The sequence below is a fragment of the Oncorhynchus clarkii genome, chromosome 27 (assembly GCF_045791955.1).
Source record: "Oncorhynchus clarkii lewisi isolate Uvic-CL-2024 chromosome 27, UVic_Ocla_1.0, whole genome shotgun sequence".
NCBI lineage: Eukaryota > Metazoa > Chordata > Actinopteri > Salmoniformes > Salmonidae > Oncorhynchus > Oncorhynchus clarkii.
In genome coordinates, this window is record NC_092173.1 from 2,307,066 (window position 1) to 2,324,201 (window position 17,136).

A 17,136-nucleotide genomic window follows, 5' to 3' on the forward strand; every position below is an offset into this window, starting at 1 on the left:
TGATGAAGCAAGCTAAATGACACATGTTGTTTGCATAGCTAGCTACATGCCAAATGGTTAGGCTACCCTCACGTATCTGAAATTACTTGATCAATTGATGTTGACTGATCATGAACATCAGTTACTGGCTGTATAACTCTGATGGAACGACATTTGGAATAATCGGAAATGTGTACTTCTGACCATGCTCTTCAAGAAGTCATGATATTAAAACCAAATATTTATAAGATTTAACAATCCCTTGAAAACAGCACAAAATTGTAAATGGTTTTAGCGGAGCTAGGGTCTCCTTGCCTCAGCAGCCAAGCTACGATTTTTTTCCCCCAAGCTATTATTTAAAACATGTTTATCTCTGGGCATTGCTTGACTGAATGTAGCCATTGGTCATTACTCTGTTCCATTACATTACACAACGTCTTCTGAACGGGGATGTTTTGTTAAGAAATCCGACGCTCTGTTTGAACATTGAGACACATCGCTTGAGGTAAGGTTTTGGAAGCATAAGGACCTTCCTTATCTTTCATACCAGCGATAAATATATATTTTTAGCAAGGTTTAATTGATAGACATTTTATAGGGTTAGGGTTGGTGTTCCCACACGGCCATATCTCCATGTTACAGCGCGTGTTTACGGAAGATAAAAGACTGCTAATTAGCTATCTAGCATGCTCTGAATACCTGTGTGTAACTGAAGAAGTCCGCCAGAAACGTGTTGTCGTTGAAAAATACTTGTCACTGTAACTGTGATTAAAGGCGGTTAAACCAGTGTATATTTTGCATTTGCGAAATTATTTTGATGTGATATGAAAGTAAAGGGCTTTATGTTTCTAGAACCGAATCGCAATTTGAGCATCGATTCACGTTTAGACGGAGTATTAGACTGGCTCTGACAGCCAATCTCTGAAAATAACATGTACAGTCCTTGGACCTTAGGGAGTAATGGTAATCTCCGTTAGAGTAGTTATTGGGCTAAACTGAACTTATATCCACTCTTGTTATTAGTGTAATAATACATTGAGGCATTGTTTTATTAGGTATATTGTTTGATGGCTGTTTTAATTTGTCTATTTTGTCCAAAGTTAATAAATGAGCGATATGGTATCATGAACCTCGAGATAAGGAAAGAGGCATGATATGAACTCGTGTGACCTGTTGCACTCTGGCAGACGTGGACATTACATGTGAATTGATCAGCATAGGCTGTCAACAACAATAACCTTGCTCTTACAACTTAGCATTATAAAGTTAGAAATCTCGACAGACCATTAGCCCAGAGCCATGTTTAGGGAAAATGCAGCTCGGCAAATTCAAATAAAATGATATAAAAATCAAGTTTTCATTAAATCACATGTAAGATACTAAATTAAAGCTACACTCGTTGTGAATCCAGCCAACATGTCAGATTTTAAAAAGGCTTTTCAGCGAAAGCATAAGAAGCTAGTATCTGATGGTAGCACAACAGTAAACAAAGAGGGTAGCATATTTCAACCCTGCATGCGCTACACAAAACGTTGACGAGCTTCTTTTGTTGGCACTCCAATATGTCCCATAAACATCACAATTGGTCCTTTTGTTCGATTAATTCTGTCCATATATATCCAAAATGTCCATTTATTTGGCGAGTTTGATCCAGAAGGAAACAGCTTCCAAATTGCGCAACGTCACTACAAAATATTTCAAAAGTTGCCTGTAAACTTTGCAAACTACTTTTGTAATACAACTTTAGGTATTTTTAAACGTTAATAATCGATCAAATTGAAGACAGGTCTATCTGTGTTCAATACAGGAAGACAACAAACCAAGCTACTTTTCAAGTCTTGCGCAACACTCAACAGTGTTACGCAGTTCCTAGATGGCCATACTTCTTTATTGCACAAAGGAATAACCTCAACCAAATTCCAAAGACTGGTGACATCCAGTGGAAGCGGTAGGAACTGAAAACAAGTTCCTAAGAAATATCGTTTCCCAATGAGAACTCAAAGAACAGACAGAAACCTAAAAAAAAAAAAAAAGAAATCTGAACGGTTAGTCCCTGGGGTTTCGCCTGCTACATAAGTTCTGTTATACTCACAGACATGATTCATACAGTTTTTGAAACTTCAGAGTGTTTTCTATCCAAATCTACTAATAATATGCATATCTTATATTCTTCGCATGAGTAGCAGGAAGTTGAAATTGGGCATGCTATTATTTATCCAAAAGTGAAAATGCTGCCCCCTATACCTTAAGAACTTTGTACACTTTATACAAACTAAACTCAGAAAAAAAAGAAACGTCAACTGTTTATTTTCAGCAAACTTAACATGTGTAAATATTTGTATGAACATAAGATTCAACAATTGAGACATAAACTGAACAAGTTCCACAGACATGTGACCAACAGAAATGGAATAATGTGTCCCTGAACAAGGGGGGGGGGGGGGGGGTCAAAACCAAAAGTAACAGTAACAGTCAGTATCTGGTGTGGCCACCAGCTGCATTAAGTACTGCAGTGCATCTCCTCCTCATGGACTTCACCAGATTTGCCAGTTCTTGCTGTGAGATGTTACCCCACTCTTCCAACAAGACACCTGCAAGTTCCTGGACATTTCTGAGGAGAATGGCCCTAGCCCTCACCCTCTGATCCTAGCCCTCACCCTCTGGTTCCAGACGTGCTCATTGGGATTGAGATCCGGGCTCTTCGCTGGCCATGGCAGAACACTGACATTCCTGTCTTGCAGGAAATCACGCACAGAAGTAGCAGTATGGCTGGTGGCATTGTCATGTCAGGATGAGCCTGCAGGAAGGATACCACATGAGGGAGGAGGATATCTTCCCTGTCACGCATACTGTTGAAATTGCCTGCAATGACAACAAGCTCTGTCCGATGATGCTGTGAGACACCGCCCCAGACCATGACTGACCCTCCACCTCCAAATCGATCCCGCTCCAGAGTACAGGTCTCGGTGTAACGCTCATTCCCGTGACGATAAACGCGAATCCGACTATCACCCCTGGTGAGACAAAACCGCGACTCGTCTGTGAAGAGCACTTTTTGCTAGTCCTGTCTGGTCCAGCGACGGTGGGTTTGTGCCCATAGGTTGCCGGTGATGTCTGGTGAGAACCTGCCTTACAACAGGCCTACAAGCCCTCAGTCCAGCCCCTCTCAGCCTATTGCAGACAGTCTGAGCACTGATGGAGGGATTGTGTGTTCCTGGTGTAACTCGGGCAGTTGTTGTTGCCATCCTGTACCTGTCCCGCAGGTGTGAGGTTCGGATGTACCGATCCTGTGCAGGTGTTGTTACACGTGGTCCGCCACTGTGAGGACGATCAGCTGCCCATCCTGTCTCACTGTAGTGCTGTCTTAGGTTTCTCACAGTACGGACATTGGAATTTATTGCCCTGGCCACATCTGTAGTCCTCATGCCTCCAGCATGCCTGCAGCATGCCTGCAGCATGCCTAAGGCACGTTCTTTCTTTTGCTGTTTTTCAGAGTCAGTAGTGTCCTAAGTTTTCATAACTGTGACCTTAATTGCCTACCATCTGTAAACTGTTTGTCTTAACGACCGTTCCACATGTGCATGTTCATTAATTATTTATGGTTTATTGAACAAGCATGGGAAACTGTGTTTAAATTCTTTGCAATGAAGATCTGTCAAGTTATTTGGATTTTTACGAACTCTCTTTGGAAGACAGGGTCCTGAAAAAGGGACGTTTCTTTTTTTTTGCTTAGTTTAGAATGCAAATGTTTGGGGAAACTGGGGAAAAGGGGGGAATTCATCAACCATCTCACAATCCATTCTCATTGTCTGTTCCATTCTCCAGGGGTAATCCTAAAACTCGGGTCCTCAGCCAAACCGGTTTGGTACACAGTGGGGGTAATCAGACAGTCTAGGTCACAACGGGTAATCACACAGATATTTCTCTCTTCTCACACTCTTCATAACACACGCTTCCCTCTCCGTTCTCTGCCCCTTCGTGCAGGCCGCTTCCTCTTTTTTATCCCCAAGCACTCCCTGGCTTAATCATAACTGGCATGCAGATCAGTAGAAATGGTAAGATAAATTGGCATTCCACATGAGAAAGGTTGCCGACTCCTCGTGTTGCCTATTACCGGCAACTTCTGGAGAGTAATGTCAGAATCTGCAAAAGCCAGTATGGTCAGGTTGTTTTTTTTCCCCCTTTTGGTTATCTTGATATCTGAATAACTCTTTTTTTTGGTCTTATTTCATCAAACAGTGCGCTTAAAGCATCAGTTAAGCTCAATGCATATAGTTGATTTTATTAAAACACACAGGGTGTGGCTATATATGGATAATACATGTTTAAAACTTTGACCAATCGATTGGTCGAAAGAACAGACTTTCGGTCGACAAAGATATTTTTTAGTTGGGGACAGCCCTGCTCCTGGCCTCTAACCTCTGCCCTGTCTGGTTGTCCTGGCAGCCCTGTGTGTGACGATGCCGGATGTGGAAGCAGAGAGCAGCACCCAGCCGGAGGCCATGGAGGAGGAAGAGCCTCTCTTCAGTAACCTGGACCTCTTCCTCTTCACCCTCATCGCCGGCCTCATCATCTACTGGTTCATGTCCCGCAAGAAGGCTGAGCCCATCCCCGAGTTCAAGAAGCTCGACCAACCGTGAGTACCGCTCGTTGTGTGCTAAATGCACACCATGTGCTTGCTGTACATCTCTCACCAAATCCACCTAGTATTGGTGTTGAAATAAGTCACAAGGGCCTAAACATAGTGTTAAGAGCACAATTACAGTAGTATTACTGTATTACTCATATAATTAGAATAGAAGAATGGGCATGAACCTTCTTATGATGGTCCAAAGGTCAGCCATGTTGGTCAGGGAGTTGGTCAATCATGGTTTACCAGTGCTGTGAAAAGATAGTGTAAAACAATGAATGTGTAGTATTTACAGTTGAAGTTGGAAGTTTACATACATCTTAGCCAAATACATTTAAACTCGTTTTTTTACAATTAGTATTTGGTAGCATTGCCTTTAAATTGTTTAACTTGGGTCGAATGTTTCGGGTGCCTTCCACAAACTTCCCACAATAAGTTCCCACAATTCCTCCTGACAGAGCTGGTGTAACTGAGTCAGGTTTGTGCCTCCTTGCTCGCACACGCCTTTTCAGTTCTGCCCACAAATGTTGTATAGGATTGATGTCCGGGCTTTGTGATGGCCACTCCAATAGAACAGGCCTACAAGTCCTCAGTCCACCCTCTCTCAGGATATTGCGGACAGTTTTCATAACTGTGACCTTAATTGCCTACCGTCTGTAAGCTGTTAGTGTCTTAATGAACGTTCCACGGGTGCATGTTCATGAATTGTTTATGGTTCATTGAACAAGGATGGGAAACAGTGTTTAAACCCTTTGCAATGAAGATCTGCAAAGTTATTTGGATTTTTACGAATTATCTTTGAAAGACAGGGTCCTGAAAGTGACTTTTCTTTTTTTGCTGAGTTTATGAATCGGTTGTTAGCAAGTTTTTCATTTCATTAACCTTATTTCTAAGGATACACATATGTGCTATTTTCAGCCCTTTCCTGGGAAGGGAATGTTGTTGTGAAGGTAACTGAAATAAATTATCAGCAGAGTGTAGGTGTTGTTGCCTACCTTCACAACCTAGAGGTGGCCCGTCAGGAAGTCCAGGACCCAGTTGCACAGGGCGGGGTTCAGAGACCCAGGCCCCGAGCTTAATGATGATCTTGGAGGGTACTATGGAGTTGAAGGCTGACCTGTAGTCAATGAACAGCATTCTTACATCGGTATTCGTCTTATCCAGGTGGGATAGGGCAGTGCGATGGCGATTGCGTCATCCGTGGATCTATTGGGGTGGTATGCAAATTGCACTGGGTCTAGGGTGTCTAGTAAGGTGGAGCTGATACGATCCTTCACTAGCCTCTCAAAGCACTTCATGATGACAGAAGTGAATGCTACGGGGCGATAGTCATTTAGTTCAGTTACCTTAGCTTTCTTGGGTACAGGAACAATGATGTACATCTTGATGCAAGTGGGGACAACAGACTGGGATAGGGAGAGATTTGAATATGTTTGTGCAGGCTCTGAGGACGCAGCTAGAGATGCTGTCTGGTCCAGCAGCCTTGTGAGGGTTAAGACACAAATGTCTTATTCCCGTCGGCCACGGAGAACGAGAGCTCGCAGTCCACAGGAGCTATGGTGACCTGCACTGTTTCTCTCAAAGTGGGCGTAGGTGTTTAGCTTGTCCTGGAGCAAGATGTTGGTGTCAGCGATGTGGCTGGTTTTCTTTATAATCTGTGATTGTCTGGAGTCCCTGCCACATACGTCTCGTGTCTAAGCCGTTGATTTGCGACTCAACTTTGTCTCAGGATCTGACGTTTTGCCTGTTTGGTGGCTTACAGTATGACTGGACTGTTTATACTCAACCATATTCCCAGTCACCTTGCCGTGGTTAAATGCGGTGGTTAACGCTTTGAGTTTTGCGTGAATGCTGCCATCTATCCACAGTTTTTGGTTTGGATAGGTTTTAATCGTCAGTGGGAACAACATCCCCTATACACGTTGTAAACAAGTTGTAAATGTAACAAGTACTGATATTGCATCATGTAATTCTGTAGCATTCACAACTTTCCAAGAAAACAAAATCAGACATTTATGTTCTGTTTACAGTGCTATCGGAAAGTATTCAGACCTCTTGACTTTTTACACATTTTGTTACAACCTTATTCTAAAATTGATTAAAAAAAAAAAAATGCCTTCACATTTATTAAAAATAAAAAGCTGATATCACATTTTCATAAGTATTCAGACCCTTTACTCAGTTCTTTATTGAAGCACCAATTAGTCTCAGGTCTTCTTGGGTATGACACTACAATCTTGGCACATCTGTATTTGGGGGGTTTCTCCCATTCTTCTCTACAGATCCTCTCAAGCTCTGTCATGTTGGAGGGGGAGCGTCGCTGCACGGCTGGCTATTTTATTTGTATTTTTTAGCTGTTTTTCTACCCAATTTCGTTGTATCCAATTGGTAGGTACAGTCTTGTCTCATCGCTGCAACTCCCGTATGTACTCGGGAGAGGCAAAGCTATGCGTTCTCCAAAACACGACCCAACCAAGCCGCACTGCTTCTTGACACAATGCTCGCTTAACCCGGAAGCCAATGTGTCGGAGGAAACACTGTGCACCTGGCAAACGTGTCAGCGTGCGTTGCACCTGGTCCACCACAAGAGTCACTAGAGCCTGATGGGACAAGGCCATCCATCCCTGCTGGCCGAACACTCCCTTAACCCGGATGTCGCTGGGCCAATTGTATGCTGCCCCATGGGTCTTCCGGCTGCGACAGAGCCTGGACTCGAACCAGGATCTCTAGTGGCACAGCTAGCAACTGCGATGCAGTGCCTTAGACCACTGGGCCACTCGGTCCCTGCACTGCTATTGTCACCTATCTCCAGAGAGGTTCGAGCAGGTTCAAGTCTGGGCTCTGGCTGGGCCACTCAAGGACATTCAGAAACTTGTCCCGAAGCCACTCTTGCGTTGCTTTGGCTGTACGCTTAGGGTCGTTGTCCTGTTGGAAGGTGAACCTTTGCCCCAGTCTGAGGTTCTGAGCGCTCTGGAGCAGGCAAAGATCACACTGTATTTTGCTCCGTTCATCTTTCCCTCAATCCTGACTAGTCTCCCAGTCCCTTCCACCACTGTGCTTCACCGTAGGTATGGTGCCAGGTTTCCTTCTCTTGTTTCGGAGAGTCCTTTAGGTGCCTTTTTGCACACGCCAAGCGGGCTTTCATGTGTCTTTTACTGAGGAGTGGCTTCCATCTGGCCACTCTACCATAAAAGCCTGATTTGGTGGTGCTGCAGAGATGGTTGTCCTTCTGGAAGGTTCTCCCATTTCCACAGAGGAACTCTGGAGCTCTGTTAGAGTGACCATCGGATTCTTGGTCACCTCCCTGACCATGGCCCTTCTCCCCCAATTGCTCAGTTTGGCCAGGCGGCCAGCTCTAGATAGAATCTTGGTGGCTACTAACTTCTTCCATTTAAAACTGATGGAGGCCACTGTGTTGTTGGGGACCTTCAATGCTGCAGAAATGTTTTGGTGCCCTTCCCCAGATCTGTGCCTAGACACAATCCTTTCTCAGAGCTCTACAGACCTCATGGCTTGGTATTTGATCTGACGTGCGCTTTCAACACTGGGACCTTATATAGACAGGTGTATGCCTTACCAAATCATGTCCAATCAATAGAATTTACCAAAGGTGGACTCATGAAGTTGTAGAAACATCTCATGGATGATCAATGGGAACAGGATGCACCGGAGCTCAATTTCAAGTCTCGTATCAGTGTCTGAATACTGATGTAAATAAGGTTTGTTTTATTTAGAATAAATTTGCTAACATTTCTAAACCTGTTTAAGCTTTGTTATTATGGGGTACTGTGTGTAGATATAGGGAAAAATATATATTTAATGTATTTTAGCATAATCGTGTAACGTAACAACGTTTTGTAAAAGAGAAGGGGTCTGAATACTTTCCGAATAATATTGTATATTTTAGACCCGTGTTTCCCGAACTCAGTCCTCAGGGTCCAAAGGGGTGCACGTTTTGGTTTTTGCCCTAACACTACACAGCTGATTCAAATCAAAGCTATATGGTTAGTTGATTATTTGAATCAGCTGTACTACACAGCTAGGGCAAAAACCAAATTGTCCACCCCTTGGTGTCTCGAGGACAGAGTTTGGGAAACACTGTTTTAGATGCTATTTGTACAGAAAATGTGTATAAAACCTGTGTAAATTGTAGGACAATATGTTAGGTTGACTATAATTCCATAATACAATTTGATACATCACATGCCTTAATTTTCCTGAGTTATTAAAAAGCAGGAAATGCATCACCTATGCCTCTACTGCCATTAATTCCAATTAGACTGGTTTTGGATTTCTCCCTGACCATTTTGGCTGCTATTATGTAACTTTGAGGGTTTATGACATAGCCCCTCTCGTAATTTAATAGGATCGCTACAGTGCTACTGCAATATTACTATTGTCTTTCTGGGCCTAACTAAATCCTTGTCTGCTTGTTGTTCCTTTTGTTACGTAATACTTGTATGTTTGGGTTTAGGGTTGGAGGCACACAATGCATCATGGTTTAGAGATCAGTTTACAAAGGCACACACCTCATTCGTATCGTGGCAAGGAAACAAATCACGAAGCGGCTTACATTTCAACATTTACATGTTGAAAACAAACATTATTTTGTCATCCAGAGTCACATTTATTTCCCAAGCTATGGCACACAATTTTACAGACAGCAGGTTTTTAAAGGACCAACTTGTTTGTTCTGCTTCGTGTTTTCATTTTTGTCATGCCCACCCCAAAAAATCACTACTGGTATCGTCAAAGCCCTACAGTTTACAGTGCTGGTGTGTATTTGCTGAGGGAGGGGCTATAATGTAGTTTACATACCATAATGTGGACTTAAATACACATTGCTGTAATGGTAGTCCTATTTTTGCATTGATTAAGCTGCTGCTTGGCAAAGTTAAACCCTCGCCTTGTTTACTGTATTGTTACTGTTGTTCACGAAAGAGGACATTAGTAATTTATCTGTATTCATACACCTCAGTGGTCTAAAGTTGAGTGTAGTCCATAGTGTGAATGCAAAAGATAATGGAAGTGATTGGCAATGCACTTATTACCTCTAATTAGGTAATAAGTCAGTGCAATCACATTTTATTGATACAAGTAGAGGTGACGGGTAAGCCAAAACTGCCTCTGTGTCAGAGTGCACCCACAGCCTCACGCGCCTGGGGAATTTACTAAATGTTCCAGCCGGGCCCAGTAGTGACCTTTGTTTTCTTTTCCTGGCCCCTCCACCTCTCCGTGAGTAGCTTCTCCTGTGCTGTCATGCTTGCCCCGCCTTCCACTCACTTATCTTATCAGTGACTGAGGTTTGGCCTGAGCTTTGCTCACAGCTCAGCAGATGGGTCAATGTGAAAGTTGGTACCAAGAATCTGGATTTATTCAATGAATTTCATTCAAAGAAACTCACAAGCATCGCATGTGAGCCAAGTCTACTGCTTGTGCTTTCATTGTTGTTTTTTCATGTCTTCTGAGAACCTCTGATCGCCCCCTGGCACCAAGTGACGTGAACAGATTCTTCTCCATTCAAGGATTTTGTGGTTAGATCAGTTGATAGCTGTTTAATTCTGTATGGTTAAGTTTGAATGGGATGCCCCGGCTTGAGGACAAAAGCATGTTTCCCATTTCTATCGGCGACTCACACTGCTCCTAGTTGTGAATGATTAGTATTCCTGAACTATATTACATTTTTGGGAAGATTTTATAAACGATACAGAACATACAAACGACAACATCATACAAACATTAACGACATCACACCTGCCCAGACCAGGGTGTCCGTGGGTCCTTAATGTCTTAAGGCTTTTAATTTAGATAAATTATTTTAAGTCTTAAATACATTTTTAAAAGGTCCTAAAAAAATAAAGTAGACTGGGATATTGACTACTTTTTATTACGTTCCGTTTGCGTTGAACAGAGGTGATGTAAAGAATGGGTAAAAGGATTGTGATTTACTTCAATGGAAGCTTGAGTCACGCGCAGAGCGGAACCACACTAACACGGAACCCAAACCGGCTGCGCGCGTGCGCCAACGTGCATAAATGTATTTTGTCCCCCCACACCAAACGTGATCACGACACGCAGATTAAAATATCAAAACAAAAACTCTGAACCAATTATATTAATTTGGGAACTGGTCGAAAAGCATTAAACATTTATGGCAATTTAGCTAGTTAGCTTGCATTTGCTAGCTAATTTGTCCTATTTAGCTAGCTTGCTGTTGCTAGCTAATTTGTCCTGGGATTATAAACATTCAGTTATTTTACCTGAAATGCACAAGGCCCTCAACTCCGCCAATTAATCTACACACAAAATGGTCAACCAAATCGTTTCTAGTCATCTCTCTTCCTTCCAGACTTTTTCTTCTCTTGACTTTATATTGCAATTGGCAACTTTCATAAATTAGGTGCATTACCGCCACTGACCTCGTTCGTCTTTCAGTCACCCACATGGGTATAACCAATGAGGAGATGGCACGTGGGTACCTGCTTCTATAAACCAATGAGGAGATGGGAGAGGTGACAGGACTTGCAGCGCAATCTGCGTTACAAATAGAACTGACTTCTATTTTAGCACTTGGCAACGAAGACACTCGTTGGCGCGCAATAATTGAATAATATAGATTTCTAAATTTATTTTGCAACGCTCGCGCAGGCGATGCGAGCGGTGTAGTCAGCCTGTAACGTTCCCGCAGCGGACAGAAGTCAGTGAGTCACTCATGACTGTTGTCATATTTTCTTTCAACACGGCATGTGCATTAATCTGTTAGCTAGCAGAGATTGGCTGTGGTGAAGTGGTAACGGAAGTTGACATGAAACTACGGTAGACGGCTAACGTTACAGGCTGACTACACCACTCGCATTGCTCTCAACCCATGGAACAGTTGTTTTGACACAGAAACAGCTCAACAGCAAGATCAGCTCATCTTGGGTCAAACTGCGGTTCTTCATGGTTGTCTCCAGGACTTTCAGCCCCTTTTTGACCAAGTACCAGATTGACGAGCCAGTGATGCCACTCCACCACAAAGAGTTGATAATGGTAATGATTTATATTATAGCAGTGCACAATTTTTGATATTGCCGTTTTGATTAAATCTCTTGTCACTGATTGTACTGTTGATGATATGAAGCTTATGATAGAGGTGATGATAAAGAGAGTTTTGGAAATATACATATATTTAATGATGAATGTGGTTAAAATGGTATTTGCATTACATTTTGAGTTTTCCTGTTGGCATAGTCTGCTTAGGCATTCTGTCAAGAGGGAGCTCCTCCAGGACATCACTCCATTGCACATGATCAGACTGGGTGTCGCTGACCAAAATAATTGGGCCCACCCGAAGGAAGTTGACATAGGCTTGGGTGCCGAGTCAGTCCTCAAGGTAATGTGAGAATTTAAAGTATTACTTTCTATCAAATTATGGTGAGGATAGTTTTCTATTGTATTAAGTCATTCAGCGCAAATTACGGCCCACTGTTCTTGGAGAAAAAACTGTGTAAGGAGAACTCACTGTCCTAGAGTTTAGGAGGGACTGCATGAAGGCTATGTCAAACATCCAAAAGAAAGTACAGGACAAGAGCCCCGTGAAATACCCCACCATAAGACTGTGTGTTTGGACCTCACTGTCATATACTCCGACCCAGGCTGGTGTCAGGAAAGGATGAGCAGTCTTGTGCATACGTTTCTGCTCGACAAGCAGTTGTCAGGAGGTGTCTCTGCTGGTAGTAACAGTTTAATAGAATAGTTCTGGAAGAGATTTTGTTCTGGATTTATTACCAAATGTATACACAACTATAACTTATGTCTGATGTAATATGATTCATCTAAATAATAGTTTTCACGTATTTATTTTCAACTGTTTTATTACAGGTGATGTGGGAACTTCCTATCCCTTGAGGACAAAAGTAAGCACTTCCTCTCTTTCCGGCCCACAGAGACGAGGATGGATGTGTTCCTGCATGGTTTCCTCAGCCAATCGTACCCTGAGCTTTGGGGTTTCTGTAAGAAGCTTCTTCTGTCCCATGGGCAGGCAGCTGTTGAGAGAGGCTTCTCCATCAACAAGAAGTTGGAAACCTGTAACATGCAGGAGGGTATAGGGCTGTGGCGGTCACAAAATTGTCAGCCGGTGATTTGTCAAGCAAATAACTGCTGGGTTTCACGGTACTTGACCGTTAACATAAACACATTTAGAATCTCCTGGCTTCCCCACACAGCTTAGAATACATTTTAAAAAGTATAATAAATCCTTGTAATATAGCCTACACCTTCACAATGAATCCATTGTTTATTTTAGACAAGTCTAAAGAAGCATGATATGAAGAATTTTGTGTTTATTTCAGAAGAAAAGAATAGCATACTCTGAGTTGTCCTTATGTTGGGTCCTGATCTAGCTATGGCTGTGGGCTACACTAGTTAATTTAGCAGACATGATATGCTTATAATACTGTGGTATTATTTTATAGTAAGAAGAATACAATTGAACAAAGCTGAATAAAATCTAAATATTTTCTCCAAATGATTTGAGGGAGTGCGGACATGCGGCTATTCTGTGCGGAGCGGTTAACAAAAGTTTAGAGTTATTCTAGTAACTTTAGTTGTCAACGTTTGTAGAACAACATGTTTTTGTTTTTAATGCATTGTAAGGCTGCATGCTGAGGCTCTAATAATGATTTTTAAAAAGTCACTTGAAAGGCATGTGCTCTGCTTTGTTTTTGTGCGCAGTCTGTACACACCAATAGCCTCATTCACAATTTGACAGCACTGCCTTCAGTCCACATTTACTTCTCGGCAGCCAACAAGATGAGTAGGTCTAACGAAACACAAAATCATTAGCCTATGTCAATCTATCCCCATAGTACAAAAGTCGACCTAATCTGTGCGAGAAATAAATATTCTAAACTGTCTGGGACAGTTGTGGGATGCGATAGATCCCACATTAATACAACCATTACTAGCATCAAAAAAACATTGTTTATGCAATGTGACTAACGCAACAGATCAGAACATTTAGCTTAAAATGTTGATAATCTATTAGGCTATTTCTTCACATTATAAGCCCAGCAATGCACACATGGTAGTAGGCTATAAGCGCAAATGTTCCATTAGCAGAAAACACCATTATCAAAAGTGACTGCAAATGCAATTATACATGTAATGCTTTTATTATAAAGGTGCATTTTTATGGTGAAAATGATCTTCCCCAAATTTGGAACTCACGCGTTGCATATATATATATGCAAATATATATGCAACAGTTGCTCTCGATGGTACAGCTATAGAACCTTTTGAGGATCTGAGGACCCATGCCAAATCTTTTCAGTCTCCTAAGGGGGAATAGGTTTTGTCGTGCCCTCTTCACGACTGTCTTGGACCATATTAGTTTGTTGGTGATCTGGACACCAAGGAACTTGAAGCTCTCAACCTGCTCCACTACAGCCCCGTCGATGAGAATGGGTCCACAATCATCTCCTTAATCCCGATCACATCGAGGGAGAGGTTGTTGTCCTGGCACCACACGGCCAGGTCTCTGACCTCCCTATATTCTGTCTCGTCGTTGTTGGTGATCAGACACCGTTGTGTCATCGGCAAACTTAATGAGTGAACAGGGAGTACAGGAGGGGACTGAACACGGGGCCCGTCGGATGTGTGCTAAGGATCAGCGTAGCGAGTATGTTGTTACCTACCCTTACCACCTGGGGGCGACCCATCAGGAAGTCCAGGATCCAGTTGCAGAGGGAGGTGTTTAGTGTCAGGGTCCTTAGCTTAGTAATGAGCTTTGAAGGCACTATGGTGTTGAACTCTGAGCTGTAGTCAGTGAATAGCCTTCTCACATAGGTGTTTGTTTTGTCCTTATGTGAAATGGCAGTGTGGAGTACAGTAGAGATTGGATCCGTTGGGGCGGTATGCAAATTGGTTTCTGGGATAATTGTGTTGAGGTTCAAAATGTCAGTGAAGACACTTGCCAGTTGGTCAGCGCATGCTTGGAGTACTCATCCTGGTAATCTGTCTGGCCCTGCGACCTTGTGAATGTTGACCTGTTTAAAGGTCTTACTCGCATCGGCTGCGGAGAGTGTGATCACACAGTCGTTCGGAACAACTGCTGCTGTCATGCATGTTTCAGTGTTACTTGCCTCGAAGCGAACAGAGTAATTTAGCTCATCTGGTAGGCTTGTCACTGGGCAGCTCTCGGATGTGCTTACCTTTGTAGTCTGTAATAGTTGGCAAGCCCTGCCTCATCTGACGAGCGTTGGAGCCGGTGTAGTACAATTTGACAGAGAGAGGAGAGCAAGTTGTTTCTTCCCTTCATTTTGAGCGTAGTTGAAGTTAGTTGTCCCAGGTCTGGTAGGTAGTGGATTGGCATCAGCAATTGTTTTATTTTTTATATGCATCTAACATTGCGCTGTTGGTTACAATGTCAACGCTGTACTTTAACTGTTTCCTTGTTAATGAACACATTTGAACAATGTCCCTAAACTTAAGTAATTGGTGTCCTTCAGTACTTTTTGCAGAGGTCTTTTGTTGTAGAATTGGTCTGAAATTGCATTCCAAGTGGCATTAAAAAGTATTAATAAAGTCTTAGATTTATCTTGCTGAAACCTGCCAGACCCACTAACACACACCCACATCTACAGCGCCTGCATCGCGACATGGCCTGATACTGCACCATTTTGTTTCTCTCCATAGCCCACGCACTTTCAATATTTAAATAATAAATAATTAGAATTTTCCTGTGTGTTAATGATGGCGGATTGATTGATTTAGTTTTTTCAAGATGAGTGATTAGAAGAGAATTGTCCAACCCATCGGGTTGCCATGTCTTGAAATATGCAGACAGATGGATTAAAAGTACGTTTACATTTGTAATACTTCTGGCAGCCATCTTTCTATTTCCGCCCACAATTTCTGGACTTTGCAGCATTCCCAGAAAGCATTAATTATTGAGTAATTATTAATTTTACACTGAAGACATGACTCTGCTGTTGTGCTGTAGAATTTGTACATTTTGTCACTTGTATAATAGGTTAGTTTATACTGGATTGAGCATACGTTTTCGTGAACTGTAATTCCGTTAGTTATGCTCTTTCCCTCCATCTTTTGCCAAGATCAGTTATTTTTAAGTCTTGGTTAAGATTGAGATTTGCCAGTTGGATATGCTCTCTGAAAAGGTTTTGTACATCTTCCCTCTATGAACATCCTTTTCTGACTCAAATAAGATTCCCTCGAGGTTGCTCTGATATCCAAAAGATTTTCAATTGATGTTGCATGATAAGTAACTTTATAAAAGTTGATTGTATACTTCAGTCTAACATTACTTTTGAAGTATGTCATGGAAATAAATGTATTTCCTGTTACCAAGTCATGAATCATTATTTTGTTTCAATATAATTTGATCTGAGAAATTCAGCTAATTGATTGCATCCAAATGTTAATTTATATTTATTAAATAAATATAGTGTTCCAAATCAGATGTTGGGTAAACTTTTTCCTACCAATGTGTAAGATGGGAGGAGTCCACATTTTGTTGGACAAAAGCCACCCACAGACCATACCCCCCACACCCCATGCAAATCCCACCCCAACAACCAGTATAAAGTATAAATTGTCTTTTGGACAATTACTATGAAGCTGTGGCTTGGAATATTGCTTTTCTATACTATGTAATGTATTCCCTGTGAATCTGGAAGTTTTTTCCCCATAGAGAAATTAGTAGTTGAAGTCCCTTGCATCATTTACCATAAAGTAGTGTGAAAGTACCCGGTTTTGACCACTAGGTGCTGTTGTTCCTGCTATACCGTCACACTCATCCATTTTGCTGGGCTCTTATGTTTATTATACTAAACAAAAATATAAACGGTACACATAAACTGCTTGTACCATGTTTCATAAGCTGAAAGAAATGATCCCAGAAAACATTTCTCAAATGTTGTGCACAAATTTGTTTATATCCCTGTTGGTGAGCATTTTATCCTTTGTCAGAATGCCACAGATGTCTCAAGTTTTGAGAGAGCGTGCAATTGGCATGCTAACTGCAGGAATGTCCACCAGAGCTGTTGCCAGATAATTTAATGTTAATTTCTCTACAATAAGCCGCCTCCAACTTCTTTTTAGAGAATTTGGCAGTACGTCCAACCGGCCTCACAACCGCAGACCATGTGTAACCACGCCAACCAAGGACCTCCACATCCAGCTTCTTCACCTGCAGGATTGTCTGACACCAGCCACCTGGACAGCTGATGAAACTGACTGTAATACAGTCTTTATGTGGGGGAAAACTAATTCTGATTGGCTGGGACTGGCTCCCCAATGGGTGAGCTTATGTGTTTCCAGGCTCACCCATGGCTACACCCCTGCTCAGTCATGTGAAATGCTTAGCCTAATGAATTGACTGATTTCCTTATATGAACTGTGACGCAGTAAAATCGCTAGTTGTTGCATGTTGCGTTTATTTTTGGTCAGTATATTTTGAGCCCTCTATGCAAAGATGTGAGACTCACAAGTATGATGATGTTTTCCGTTTTGCTCTACGACCCCCA

The 17,136-nt window shown here is 42.2% G+C and overlaps 1 protein-coding gene across 3 annotated transcripts in view; it reads left to right on the forward strand.

Annotated features, from left to right (window-relative positions):
• Window positions 1-17,136, forward strand: part of LOC139386003 (NADPH--cytochrome P450 reductase-like) — a 42,307-nt gene that overhangs the window by 1,413 nt on the left and 23,758 nt on the right. The window contains exons 2-3 of one of the 3 annotated variants that reach the window (XM_071131321.1): window positions 3,805-3,884; window positions 4,426-4,615. In XM_071131321.1, coding sequence (XP_070987422.1) covers window positions 4,440-4,615 — 176 coding nt within the window. In that variant the 5' untranslated portion in view covers window positions 3,805-3,884; window positions 4,426-4,439. Of the gene's footprint in view, window positions 1-386; window positions 485-3,804; window positions 3,885-4,425; window positions 4,616-17,136 lie in introns of those variants that run through there. The other 2 variants (XM_071131322.1, XM_071131320.1) reach the window with 2 other exon arrangements.